The 15,294-nt window shown below is 39.7% G+C and overlaps 1 protein-coding gene across 1 annotated transcript; it reads left to right on the plus strand.

The window, feature by feature from the left end:
* Positions 1-1,668: 1,668 nt before the first annotated feature.
* On the plus strand, positions 1,669-11,603 carry cd44a (CD44 molecule (Indian blood group) a). Its single transcript, XM_041791778.1, has 5 exons — positions 1,669-1,801; positions 7,270-8,367; positions 8,455-8,502; positions 10,644-10,722; positions 10,810-11,603. The coding sequence occupies exons 1-5, from the start codon at positions 1,735-1,737 to the stop codon at positions 10,973-10,975; spliced, it is 1,458 nt and encodes a 485-aa protein (XP_041647712.1). The 5' UTR covers positions 1,669-1,734; the 3' UTR covers positions 10,976-11,603.
* Positions 11,604-15,294: the final 3,691 nt, after the last annotated feature.

The raw sequence follows: 15,294 nt of genomic DNA on the forward strand, positions 1-15,294 counted from the left end.
CTCTATAGCAGCAAACACGGTCGTCCAAGCGGTGTTTAGAAATCTCCAGCCTAACGTCATCCATCCTGCTGGCGAGGGAGCGGGAACCCGGCAGGAAGAGGCTTGATAGGGCAGGTTTGTGTGGGGCCACTCTTAGCCTGGCCTGCAGCCCAGCTAGTTTGCCCCACTTCCACCTTCTCGTACAATGCCGTCTCTTCCTCCTCCCCACTGGCTGTGGCTATTGTGCTGTTCTGCGTCCTTTTCCTTTAAGTATCTGAGTCTCTGAGGGAAAGATGTAAACTCCGTGGACACACATTCTGTTCTGGTGTAAAAGTAGGGTTTTGTTTTGCTGCTAGTGATGGAGTGCCGGGCCGCTGTGTTCGTACGAGCCGCCCCATGCTTCCTCAGTAGGTAGCATTCAGTAGTCTCCTGTTGATCAGGCAGTGTTCCCTGGCAGATACTGGCAGTTGTTGTTAGCCTTTAAGCTAGTCAGAAGGTGTAGTTGAGACTGAGGTCTTCTTTTTCACCTTTTTGGGGTTTTTCTTGATAGAAATTTCCCGTTCTTTCTCTCAGAGGTGTCCTGGACCATCCATCTTCTTTGCTTTCTTAAGTTTCAACATATGTTGTCAACTTAATTGTGAAAAACACTACAAGTCAAAGAAATATAAAGTAAATATAAATAAGTAAATATAAAGTAAGGTTTATGCCACAGCTGCTCTAAATTAACAGCATTGGTAAGCTTAAGCTTCATCTGTTTTAATATGAAAAGTTGTTCAGTCGTAACTGCCAGGCTTTGTTTATGAATGAAGTTGATTTTTTTCTGTTTTTTAAAATCCAAAACTGGAAATACATGTACCAGCAAATCACAGCACTTCCGTTCTTAAATAGACAGCATCTCAATTCAATTCAATTCAATTCAACTTTATTTGTATAGCACATTTCATACAGGCGTAAACTCAGTGTGCTTGTCTCAGATGAACAATCTTTAATAGTGGCCATCAGAAATGTACGTTCTGCAGCCAGCCCCCTCAGTATTTTGGCTCCTATGACTCCATTATATATCCTAAAACAGCAGTTGCATTTTACTTTATTATTAAGGGGTGCCTGTACCTTTAAATCATGTAGATTCATGTTTTCTTCTTATTTTTAAACATTAAGAAAAAGGTTTTATTTTGTTGTACTACCCCCAGAAAGTAGGGGGGTTGAGTAAGCTCTAAGTAAATTATTTTTTACCTTTATTTTAGCATATTTTTGTAGCAGTATTTGTTAACCAGGACAGAAGTCTTTCTATTTCAGTGTCTGAGTTTTGCTGTGAATCCTGTAAGACATCAGATTTGGCCTCATCAGTGTTTGTTGACATTTTATTGTGACTCAAATAAGACAGACGGCAGAAATTAGGTCAATCAGCTGTATTTCGCAACTGTGTCATTGTCCCGGTCCATGAAGAATCACTGTCTGACAACAAACCCAGGCCCCCTTAGCTGGATTTGTTGTTCCCCTGTGTCTGGAGAGGACGGAGACAAAGCGTGAGAAAGTGGGATGAGGAAGGTGTGTCCACAGGTGTGCCAGCCCTCCTGTGTGCGTACGACAGACATTGTCTCACTGATGTTACACCTACGTGCCTCATGTGTGTATAAAAGACAGAGGCATGATTCATCCACTTCAAATTATCAGCTCATTGTGCCAAGATTGTTCCGGCTGCTAACAGGTACCTTCAGTCCTTGTCACAAGACATCACAAGTTCCTGGTTGGAAGATGAAGATCCTTCTTTTTGGGGTTATTCTAGGACTTCTTGTTTTTGTCCATTCAACACCTGCACCTAGTAAGTAAAAGTGCTTTTTCATATCCTTCTACTTTTTCACAGGATGTCTCTGAAGACTAATTGAACACTTTCTTTCTCTGATGAGTGATTGTGTGGTTTTATCAGACATGTAACTACTTCTCTTTTGTAAAATACAGATTAGACTACAGCTAGTTTCTGATTTTTTCCCTGCTAATTTTCCATACGACGGTCTCTGGTGGTCATGACATTCTTAGGCAAAATGACATTCTCCCACTGCAGCACTCAGGAGGCCATGTACTCAGGCTTTGAAGTCTGAAAAATACATTAATTCTTCAATACAGACCTCTGAAATTTCAATTATTCCCATGGTGTCCTTCCTCTCAACCCATGAGTCAGCACTTCCCTCCTTCGCCACCTCAGATGCACTTTATGTATCAGGTCTAACTCTCTCCGTAGGAATGCCGGAGTCGTGTTTCATTGTAGCGGCGCAGGTTTCACTCACACCTCCAGATTACACACAGAGATCATTGTAAAATCTGCAGAGCTGTTCCAGGAGGTGCATTAAAGCGTATGTCTTCAGTAATGTGAAACCAAAGAGAGGCGAGGAGCCGGGACATAAGTTTGGGAAACCTCATAGGGAGTACCGGAGCCTAACGTGACTGGGCAGCAACAGAGAGCTGATACCTGTCATTTGATTCCCAGGTTTTTTAAATTAATTTCTATTCAGAGCAACAAATTAAAGCTGGGATGGATCAATTTTAAAAGATAAATATGAATCATTGTCTTCATTAAAAGTACCTGATAGTTTTAACTGGAACAATCTGACATATGCTCAGTTAACTTTAGATTCTTTACAAACATTTATAATGAGGTTTTTCTCAAAATTTTATTTGTGGCTAAATGCAGGAAAAAAATCAAGCAGATATATTCAAGTGTAATCATAATCAGTTCCTTGAATCTTTGAGGTAATTTAAAGGGCATTTCTCCTCTGTATAACTTCTGTATCAGCTCAAATGTGGACTATTTCTGTGGCAAATGCATTGTAGGAGTCAGAGGAGTTGAGCACTGCTTGAAGTTTTGACTAGACTTGGGTTATAACATAAATGTGTAGTTTATTTACCGCTGTTGATTAGGTGTATTTACCACTGTTTATTAGGTTTATTTACCCCTGTTTATTAGGTTTATTTACCACTGTTTATTAGGTTTATTTACCACTGTTTATTAGGTTTATTTACCCCTGTTTATTAGGTTTATTTACCACTGTTTATTAGGCTTACTAACCCACTATTTATTAGGTTTATTTACCACTGTTTATTAGGTTTATTTACCACTGTTTATTAGGTTTATTTACCACTGTTTATTAGGTTTATTTACCACTGTTTATTAGGCTTACTAACCACTATTTATTAGGTTTATTTACCACTATTTAATAGTTTTTTTAACCAGTATTTATTAGGCTTATTTACCACTATTTAATAGTTTTTTTTAACCAGTATTTATTAGGCTTATTTACTGATTTTTATCAGGTGTATTTACAGATTTTTTTCAGGTGTATTTACCATTATTTATTAGGTTTATTTACCACTATTTATAAGGCTTATTAACCACCATTTTTATTAGGCTTATTTACCACTTTTTATTAGGTTTATTTACCACTTTTTATTAGATTTATTTACCACTTTTTATTAGTTTTTTTTTTTTAACCAGTATTTATTAGGCTTATTTACTGATTTTTATCAGATTTATTTACCACTTTTTATTAGGTTTATTTACCACTTTTTATTGGATTTATTTACCACTTTTCTTTGGGTTTATTTACAACCATTTTTTAGGTTTATTTACCGCCATTTTTATTAGGTTTATTCACCATTATTTATTAGGCTTATTTACCACTGTTTATTAGGCTTATTTACCATTATTTATTAGGCTTATTTACCACTGTTTATTAGCTTCATTTACCACTTTTTTAGGTTTATTTACCACAATTTTTATTAGGTTTATTTACCATTATTTATTAGGCTTATTTACCACTGTTTATTAGCTTCATTTACCACTTTTTTAGGTTTTTTTTAGTACTGTTTATCTGTGTGCACAAGCATGTGAATATTAGGTAATATGCAGCACCACCCATGTTTTTTGGACTTTGATTGGGTAGCAGCTAAATAAAAGCATTTAACTGAAAGTGAGCTACTGTATTGATGCACTGTATTTAATCACAGGCAGGGCAGCACTCTATTATTCATGGGTTAGGGCGGATCCTGGTATTAAACGGGGATAATTACCGGTAATGGGTTGGGTTTTAGTTCTGGGATCTAGGGTACAGACAGCTGCGACCCGTGCAGGGCTCTGACCCCAGGGCACGCCCAGGTCTTGGTTGAGGGATCATATTGACATGAAACCCCCCAGGAGGGGCTGGAAAATGTCTCTGGGGAGAGGGAGGTCTGGGTTGACTTGCCTGTTGCAGCTCCATCCCAGAATAGAGGCATGATTGTGGAATTTATGTTTTAATTAAGAATAGATCATTTGGATTTTATATGCAAATGTGCAGACAATATTACCAACACTGGCAATATTGCCAGCAAATTTGCATATATCACACCATCTGCAATATTGCCTTTAAACTAACTTATGTTACATCCACATAAGTCAAATAGCTATTTACAATAAAAACAGAATATCCATAATCATCAATCCATTCTTTATATACGATTCCCTCAGCAAGAACTGGGTCAGTCCTGGGGTTTCCTCCTGGTTGAACATGCCTGGAAGACCTCTGCAGGCATCCTGATCAGTTTCCAAAATCAAGTCAACAGACACCTTTAAGCTTCTTGCAGCACAGCTGATGCTGCATCAATCCAAAAGTATTCACTTCCACCAAAAGTGATCCCCGTTAACATAACTGGGTATGACTTTTTTAATGCATTGTCCCACAAACTTACACTTAAAGAAATACTGTTTCATAAGAAACAACAAAACATGACTTTACAAAAGTTAAATTATAAAAGCGTTACTGGCATAATGTGAACATGTAAAATTCTTTACAAATTTTAATTTCACCTCTGGTTAAAAGCTGTAACTGCAGGTGTGTTTGTGAGCTCACAGATGGCTTTGACTTCACTTTGAATTTCATTTTCTCTGAATTTGCACTTTTTCCAGATTTTATTGCCTCTTTTGTGTCTTTTATTTTTATTTATTTCAGATTTATTTGGTTTACCTGCTTGCATACAGGGAAGAACATAAAATAACTTTCTGCCTTCTCTATTGGGGTGCAGTGTGGTCTGCTAGGTGAAACTTTGAGCTAAATGGATGTAAATGATAAATTTGATGACAAAGGCTGTTATGTAAAGCATGCATCAGTATAAGCCCATCCAGGCACATTCATATATCACTGATATAGCAGTGGGAAGAATTTGCGTTTGTTGCCCTAGGACACTTTAACATGTGATTGTAGGGGATTGAACTCCTGACCTAGCTGAGAGGGAACTGGCATTATCACTGATATAAAGCCACCCAAAGGGCTAGCTAACATCCAGTAATTTATATTAGATAAATCTGTAATGCCATAGGTCACTGATCATCAACTGGTGGCCCGGGGGCCACATCAGGCCTCTCAAAGCTTCCTGTCTGGCCCCTGAAAGATCATTAAATTCAGAAAAGAAGATTTTAAGAGTATCCTCTTTTTTAAATGTCTGCAGCTGTTAAATCTATCCCACAAACAATGAACACTGAAATAGTTTTAGAATGACTGACCATTTAATCCGTTTTTACAGAAATTTACTGTCAAAATTAGTTGATATTTAAAACATGGTTAAGGTTGGCAGAAGTGTTGCAAAAACTGGCAGAAAAAAAGTTGTGAAAAGAGGTTAAAATGTGTCAAAAAAGGTAAAGGAGGGAAAAGGGGCAAAAGGTATCAAAAATTGGTTACAAATGACAAAAAACAGTGCAAGAAAGTAAAGAAAAGGGGTTAAAAAGTGACAAAAATTGATAATAGCGTTGCATAGGGGGACAAAACATGCAGGAAAAGTGGTTTAAAGGGGGTTAAAATATGTCAAAAATTGGGTTAAAGATGCAAAAAGGGGCAAAAAGTATCAACAATGGGTTGAAAGTGGGAAAAAATGGTTTTTAAATTGCAAAAATTGTTGAAAAGTGGCAAAAAAAATTGATAATAGAGTGGCATAAAGGGGATAAAACATGCAAAAAAAGTGGTTTAAGGGGGTTAAAATCTTTCAAAAATTGGGTTAATGAGGCAAAAAGTATCAACAATAGGTTAAAAGTGGAAAAAATGGTTTCATAGTGGCAAAAATATGTCAAAAATTGGGTTAAAGAGGCAAAAAGGGGCAAAAAGTATCAACAATGGGTTAAAAGTGGGAAAAATGGTTTTTAAATTGCAAAGATTGTTGAAAAGTGGCATAAGTTGATAAAAGAGTGGCACAAAGGGGATCAAACATGCAGAAAAAGTGGTTTAAAGGGCGTCAAAATCATGCAAAAATGGGGTTAAAGAGGCAAAAAGTACCAAAAAGGGGTCAAAAGTGTCAAAATGGGTTGGTGCTAAATGACAATTATGGAGGGTCCATTCTTGAATTTTCAGGGGTCCGGCCAATCCTGTTGTCAGTTCTGTCTCTTTGTGGCCTGCTGCATTCTAGATAATAGAGATAGATCTCACTGGTAATGACTAAAAATGTCCTGTAGTTTAAAGGAAAATACAAATACAACTGCAATAATATTTCAATCAGACCAAAATGTTAAATTAGTTTTTGTGTATTTGAAAGTCTGGCCCCCAGCGTTTCTGTTGAGTTGGCCCTTGTGCAGATGTACTTGATGACCCCTGCTATAGGTGCTAAGCCATGGTTTTAAGCTTGATGGCAAACTTAACAGTATAGAAAAATGACTACAGATATTAAGATAACTGAGAATCTTAAAGTTAATGTAGGCGACCAATTCTGGAGACAACTTGGGATCTGTGACTGATAACACAGTTTAACTAGTACATTCATAAAGGCTTTGTCTGATGGAGCCTGTTCAAGAAAACACTGTTTAGATAACAGATTAGGTTTTTAGTTCTGAATAGTGACTCGTGGCCTTCCAATGAGTTACAAATAAAATCCGTTGGGTCATTGGATGACTAATGGGATATTAAGAATGTCACGAAACCCTTACAATAACTTCCTCTTAAAGAAAAGAGAGAACGCTGTCCGGGTTACCTTGTTCCACTGGGTGTGTCAGAGTTTGCGGTATGCTCGTGTAAACTTTAATGCCCTGGTAGAGCTGCCTTTCTTTTGTTAACCCACTCTTACACCATTAGTCACCGAGGTTAATCATTACCGTCCCACCCTACACCTGATCAAAAAAGATCACAAGTTCATACACGAATTTGGGGTAAGTAATCCTTGTGTGGCAACTTTGAAACACTTCAAATAAAGCTTGGTAACTTTCCTTACCGCTCATGTCAAGACTAGTAGGTAAACACTTAAAGTGACCTGTGAATTTTTCCGTCTCTTTGTCCATAGCTGTGACCCGGACCTCGGCCAAGTCTGAGGATGAAGTCCTCCGCGAGGCGTTGACGGATGGTTTCCTGGTCAAATTGACTTCACTTACGACTGAATCACCCAAGAGAAATTCAACGCTTCCAGCTTCCCCGCAGCCGTCAAAGGCTCCCTCGGGAGACTTTGAGGGAAGTGGTATGGGGGGGTTCAACCAGCCTGAAGGTGAACACTATGCAACCACAACCCAGAGTGTTTCACATGCCCCAAGCTCAAGCTCAACAGTGTTTACAAGAGATACAGGCAACCCTAGCTCAAACTCTTCCACCACTGAAAGCCCAGGAGAGTCCATCGATGTGATCCCCCAGCATGAAGGTGAAAACATGGTGACAACGACCCAGAGTGTTTCACATGGCCAGAGCTCGACCACAACGGTGCCTCCAAGAGGTGCTAATGACGCTGGTTCTGATTCCTCTACAACTCAAGCCCCAGGAGAGTCCAGCAATCTGACCCCCAGTCATGACAGTGAAAACATCCCAGCAACAACCCAAAGTGTTTCACATGCCCCAAGCTCGACCTCAACCGTGTTCCTAAGAGCTGTTGACCACTCGATTTCAGATTCATCCATCAAACATCGGGATAACATCACAACAACAACCCAGAGTGTTTCACATGCCCCAAGCTCGACCTCGACCGTGTTCCTAAGAGCTGTTGACCACTCGATTTCAGATTCATCCATCACTCAAAGCACTCAGTCAAGCCTTACCTCTTCGACAGTGCCAGATGAAGCCCAGCCAAGCCTGGACTACACATCTACCACTCTAAAGACTCACCACTTTGTCCCAAGCTTTGATTCTTCCGGTTCAGGTTCAGGATCTGGAGAAGGAGAGATGCCTGACCAGTACACAACACCCAGTATTACCACCACCACAAACGCTGTGACCACCACTGCATCATCCACCATTGCTGTTCCTATCAAACCCATAGCTCCAAGAATGTTTCCAAAAAGTAACGAGTTACCATCAATAAAGGATTTAGAGGAGAAACCAGGAGTCATCCGTGTCACTTCGGAGCCACAGCTTCCAACATCAATCACCGACAATAAGAATAAGTCTGGCATGACTGGTAAATGTCCAATACCTCTCCCAATCAATATACTTTAACTTTGATGGTTTTTGCTCAGTGTATAAGAAAGTCTGGTTTTTTTTCTAGGTCCACTGATACCAAAACCAGAACCCAGCAAAGGACATAATACACCAGGTGAGTCCAGAAATATTCATTCGAAGCATTAGAGGTCTGCAGGGTCAGTCTTGGAAAACCTACAGGTCATGGACTGGCAGCCAATTTATCAAAATTTGGGTGTAGTCACAAATGAATGGTGAAAATGGTGTAGAGATAACGGTCCAGACTTCCTTTTTCTTGCACTCATAGTTGCTTGTGTTTGACCATAAAGTCATTTTCCTCAACTTTTGTCAAACTGCAGACATGGCTATAGTTTTGACTGCTGCTCTCAAAACGAGAGGATAACATCATGCTATACCGAGTAGAGTACTTGCGATGTTTATGAGTGCTTAGGCTTGGTATCGGTGTCAGTACTTGTAAAAGTATCTATGCATCCCTAACATAAATGGGTCAATAACATGACGTGCATATTTTTGTCTGAATTTAGTTCATGCCATTTATCATTTGTTCTATGAAACCTTTGTTTCATAGAACAAGTTTGAATACATTTTCACTAAATTGGAATTATACACTTCTTAAAATATTTTGGCATCTAAACCCCTTTGAATGTCAGGTGGTGGGACTGTCAGGGTAAATGAACAGATTATTGGCATGATTAAAAATATTTTCACTGTGGGAAATTCATATTGGATAGCTGGATTTTATGGCTGAAATCTATGAAACAAATGTTAATAAAATGTATTTAACAAGCCATCAAACAAAGCCGAGCAGCTCGGCTTTGTTTGATGGCTTGTGACCATGCATCTTCCTCTTCATCTCATTCCAGAGGTTCTCAATGGGGTTCAGATCTTGAGATAAGGCTGGCCATGACAGGGTCTTGATCTGGTGGTCCTTCATCTACACCTTGATTGACTTAGCGATGTGGCTGGCTAGAACAACCAATCCAAGTTGGGGAACATTGTCAGAGCAGAGGGAAGCAAGATTTCTTCCAGGATAATCTTGTACATGGCTTGATTCATGCATCCTTCGCAAAGACAAATCTGCCCGGTTCCAGACTTGCTCCAGCACCCCCAGATCATCACCAACCCTCCACCAAATTTCACAGTGGGTATGAGACACTGTGGCTTGTAGGCCTCTCCAGGTCTCCGCCTAACCTTTAGATGACCAGGTGTTAGACAAAGCTGAAAACTGGAGTCATCAGAGATGATGAATTTAGTCCAGTCCTTTATGGCACTGGTTCTCAACCTTGGGGTCAGGACCCCATTTGGGGTCGCGAGACTCTTAGATTGGGTCACCAGGTGCCTTCAAAAATTGAAGAATATTTTTAAACGATTTTTTTCCCCATCCAAATCCAAATTCAAATGTTCCCAAACTCTGAGGATTGGTCGTTCTAGCCGGCCACATTGCTAAGTCAATCAAGGTGTAGATGAAGGACCACCAAATCAAGACCCTGTCATGACCAGCCCAATCTCAAGATCTGAACCCCACTGAGAACCTCTGGAATGAGATGAAGAGGAAGATGGATGGTCACAAGCCATCAAACAAAGCCGGGCTGCTTGAAGTTTAGCACCGAGAGTGGCATAAAGTCACCCTACAGCAATGTGAAAGACTGGTGGAGAGCACGCCACAAGGTTGACAGCTGAGATTAAAAATCAGTTATTCCACCAAATATTGATTTCTGAACTCTTCTTAAATGAATACGTTAGTATTGTGTTGTTTGTAAATGAATATGTACTTGTTTTCTTTTCATGATTTGAGGTCTGCCTCATTTTTGCAATTTGGATCATTTTTATATTTCTGCAAATAAATACCCTAAATGAGAATATTTTTATGTTGAATTTGGGAGAAATATTGTCAGTTGTTGATAGAATTAAACAAAATTGTTCATTTTACTCAAACACGTACCCATGAATAGTATGATCAGAAAACCTGCTAATTTTGCAGTGGTCTTAAATTTTTTCCAGAGCTGTATAGATATATATATATATATATATATAAATAGAGACAGAATGATGTTTTTCTACACTTTGATATTTTATCTGCAATATTTTACCTTCACTTTGATAGTTTTTGTCTGCAGCAAAATTGGTGCAAAATGTTTGACCCCAGAAGGAACAACAAAGGAAACCAGTACATATCTCATACAAAAGAATCCCGCATAAAATAAGGAGCTTTGCGTGATCAACCTAATTAACCCTTTCTCTCTCATGTCTTTCCAGGTTGGATGATCATCGTCGGCTTCATCGTTGGTGTTGCAGCGCTGGTTGTGCTCTGTATTGCCATTGCTACAAGAGACAAGTAAGACTTTAAACAATCTGAATGAAAATTTTCAGCGATGGCTGCTGTGAGCATGCATTTAGATTCTTATTGTGTGTTTCTTCTCAGGTGGAATGGACCGAGGAAGGCTTCCCAAGTTGAGAACCAAGTCAACTCTGCAAACCAGCAGAGGGAGCAGGAGAGTGAGACGTTCCTGCCCAAAGAGAATGGGAAGGCGGCAGAATACACGGTCATCCCCCTGGATGAGCTTCCAGAGAAGTACTCGACAGACTGAGGCTCAGGAATAGACCCTTGTGGTTTCTAAGGCTCTCACTGTAGAACCTCAAGAGACTTTGAAGCAGAGGAGTTTGGTCAGAGGAACAAAGCAGTCAAGGCTTTAAGCCCAGTCTGAACCAAGGAAACCAGTCTGCTGCTTTCCAGCTGGCTTTCAAATGCTCTTTTCACATCTTTGCTGTGAGACTAAAGCAATATTTGATGATTTTATTTATTGCCATGTCAGCTCTTTTTTGAACTGCGACACACAAAGCCGGTCGGGTAACTTTCAGATGCCGTTTATTTCAAGTCTTGTTTTATTTTGTATGTATAGAAATAATTTTCCCATGTTCTTTGTATGAGGGGGAGGCAGTGGCTAAGTCTGATGTGCCTTATTGCTTCCTGAAGGCTGCTGATGTGCCGCTGAGTAAGGAAACAAACCCTCAGGCAGCAGCCATCACTCTGATATCTTCATTAGTGCATGGATCCTGTTTGCTCAGAGTGCTGGGGTTGAATTTCCCTTTGAGGGATCAATAAAGGATATTTTCTTTCTTCTGTTGCTCTTTTTGCAAAAATATGTATATTTTCAATGGTCTTTGTAATTATGTTGAATCATGCTGTAATTATATTATTAAAGTCTGTGTTATGGAGAGTAAGTTATATCAAGCTGCTGTTTTCCCAGCATTCATTGGAGAAGCTCATTAGCTTCTCTTGACATCCAACCTTCACCCTCGTCTGAGAAATAAACACAACGCCAGCTCATCAATAAACTTTTATTTGTAGTTTCCATTCATATTTACACACAAGTATTAAAACATTTACACACCTTCAGTCCATTTGCCTGACAAATGTGTTTTTGCACTGTAGTGGTTTGTTTTGTAGGAGTGCATTCAATTCTGCTTGAAAATCGCCAAAAGACATTTGAATAACAATAAAAGGAAAATGTTGAAGACATTTTTGGAACAATATGTGCATAGAAACAAAAAAAAAAAAATACAAAATATTAAATTTAAAGTCTAAAGATTCAATTTCACAGATTCATAGAAAACACTCACTAGTCTCGGCCAGCTGACTAAAAACATTTCCTTGTTTTGATCAAGGCCCATAAACATAATGGATGGGAAAGAACTCATGAACTAACAGATAATGGGCTTTTAACATTAATTTAGGAAGAAACATTTGTGAGGCAGACTTCTACTTTGGAGGAGCGGTGCTTCAGCTGAACACTGCTCATAACCCTTCATCAGTCAAGAACACTCGTCATAGATTTGACTCGCAAAAAGGAAATGCAGTTAAGCATGCAATAATGGCTCTGCTAAAGATGCTGCCTGGGTTAGCCGACCTGCATGCTGCAGCCTTGCCAGGAGTGCAATGTTTAAGCAAAAGCTTTACCAGCAAATTCCACATACTCCATGTCTGCAGCATTCCTACACACAGCAGCGGGCCAGATCTGTGCCCACTGGAGATGTGGGAGTTAGCAAGATTGCAGGAGGACAATGGGTTCACACAGTCTGATGTGAGAGTATAGGCCTTTTCACACTGGGTTTGATTATTTCAAATTCTTCGCACGTCCAAAAAAATAAAATCAAGCTCATGTTGTTCTAATGATGTTTGCGGACTGACGCCGAAATTTTCGTCCGTCATATTTTTTTTTTTGGAACAGGTTCGATTTAATGCTAAATTTCACATCAGTCATTTAAATGGGTGAGTGATGATTCAAAGCAGTGCCCGCTGCCTCCTCCTTGCTTGCTCACCCCTCCTCCCTCTCTCTCTCTCGCTTCTTCTCTCTCGCACTAAGCTCAGTTTAAACACCAAAGTTTGCTCATTTATTCTGTGGATATAAACCATGGAAATATAACAGATAGATAGGTGATTCATGATTCAGATCAGCGCCCGTTACTTTATTCTCTCTCGCTCACTCACCCCCGCCCAACTCCCCCATCTCCCACTCCCGAACTCTCACTGCAAACACCATAGTTTTCCTGTGTGTTATGTGGATATCAGCTATGGAAATATAACAGATAAAGGCAAACTTTGTAACCTACTCACAGCTCATAACAGAGACAGAATTATAAAGTTGCTCTCTCTATTTTTCCAACATCGCTCAGCGCTATTACGCATGAATGGGTGCTGAATGAAGCTCTCTGTCAGGCTGGATCCAGCGGGGTTTTAAAGGGGTGACAGAGACGCAGGCTCGCAGTACGAAACTATTTGCCACATTCTCCGAATTTTCCCAGTGAAGGCAATAAAAACGCATCGGATCCAGTGTGCAAGTACCGAGTGCGTGATGTTTTTTCGGATTTCGGATCAGAAAAAAACACATCAGAAAATAACGGACCCAGTGTGTAAAGACCATATGTGAAGTACTTTTGTCTTTCTGAGGCTGATTTGATGTTCACATTGACATTATTTCTCTGATTGCTTTGGTAACACAGGTGAGTATTAGGCAATTAAAAGGTTTATGTTTTCTAGAAAGGATGTGTGGTGTCACTCGTGTGGTTTTCTAACACTCATCAATGGTGTTGTGTTACCTCTGTAGCTCTCTGACTGACTGATGACCTGTAGCTTGTGACGTACTGTTGATATAGTAATGGGATTTACAGTCAGGAGTCAGTGCATTGAGGTGTATTTTGAAATTGACCTGATGCTTTGTGAGTCCTTGCTCCTGTTTAGGTCAATCTACTCCCTGTGGATTGATGCATTTTGGCAACGGGCTCCACTGAAAATAGACTCGGCTTGTATCTCGGACACACTGAAGTGGAGTGTCAATTCAGGCGCCTGAGATAGACCAGAGCACGTGCAGTGGAAAGACTGACTAGAAAAGGAGCAATGTGCTCCAGCGCTTTAAACTGTGCGGCAGAGTATGTGGAATCTGAGGGTTAGGCTGGCCACATACAAGACCTTGTGACACCCCCACAGTCTTCAGGGGAGGCAAATCTGTCCTAAAATGGGGCTTTAAATCGTGTCGTACGTGGCCAGCCTCAGGCTGGAAAGAAGGAGGCAAAGCTTTGCCAGCAGGAGCTTAGTGTAATCAGCATTTGTGTAGCAGCAATCAGTGTTAAGGGAGTCATATTTAAAAGGACTGCCTTTGTGTGAGAATAAGCTGACTGGTTAGCGAGTGACTGGAAACAACCAGCAGGCTATCAGCTGATTACAGCTGGCGTGTTGGACTGCAGCGTCCTGCCTCTACTATTTTAAACCTTCCTTAATCTGCAATAAATCAATCATACTGTTCAGTGAAAATGTTTGGGCTTATTTTTTTTTAAATCTTATGGAGGAGAGCTTCTTTTAAAAAAAGATAATCTGAATGCTTTTTTTTTGTTATAAATAACCTACAATCACAATCAATAGAAACTATTGGCCCAAGAAGAAATTTAACATTGTTCTAACTTTATTACATTAGATATATATATAGTTTAAATCTTAATAGAAATAGTAAGCATTGCAAAAGCCATCCTGATACATGACATACACTGTCATATGCTATACATTAGATTTATACAGGTTTGATCTAAAGAGAGTATATACACAAAGTGCAAGGAGGCACTTTAAAAGTGAGAAACATAAGCTGACGCTTATGTGAAAAGAGAAATAAAGAATCCCGTCTTTGCCTAGGATCAAACCGGGCTGGAGTGAAACTTAAACACAGTATCCAATGACCTTGTTGTTACAGTTTTAGATTAATGCGAGTGCTGGAGGCAGAATTTAGCAAGAGTACCTGGATGCATCCAAAGACACCGGAAGTCGGAAAATCGCCACCATATCTCGTCTTCTAGTAACTGACACCGGGTTGGTTTCCATTACACTTGGAAATGCGCAAAATCTAAATAGTACAATAAAAAACTGGTAATGTAAACACTTGAATTTCGAAAAAACCCTAAAATATTGCTATAAAGTTTCTATGCTTTCATGAGGTTTTTTCAGGCGTTTCGCTATAGAAATATATCACAAAAGTTTAATGGAAACACTTCTTCTGCATTTACAAGTCACGGGACATGATGTACAGTGTCACATGACCAGTCACTCCGAGACAACATGGCGCGGCACGTGTGGGCAGAAGAAGAGACGAGACTATTCTTAACATCATACTTATACCCTTATACATGGCTTTTGTCATACATCTGGACTTTACCTCTGAACTATCATCCGTTGCCTTCCTCTTTTGTTCAAAATTATCAAGGCAATCGCCGTAGATGTAACTAAACCTGTACCAACACGCAACAGGTTTTGAGCATCAAGCTATCCTGCAACGGATTCACGTGAGATGAGATTTTATGAGAATTGCAAGGCCTATTGCCCAAAACTCCCTTCCGTGGAAATGCATTCAAAGCGCAGTTGTAC

This window comes from Cheilinus undulatus, linkage group 1 (assembly GCF_018320785.1).
Source record: "Cheilinus undulatus linkage group 1, ASM1832078v1, whole genome shotgun sequence".
Classification (NCBI taxonomy): Eukaryota; Metazoa; Chordata; class Actinopteri; order Labriformes; family Labridae; genus Cheilinus; species Cheilinus undulatus.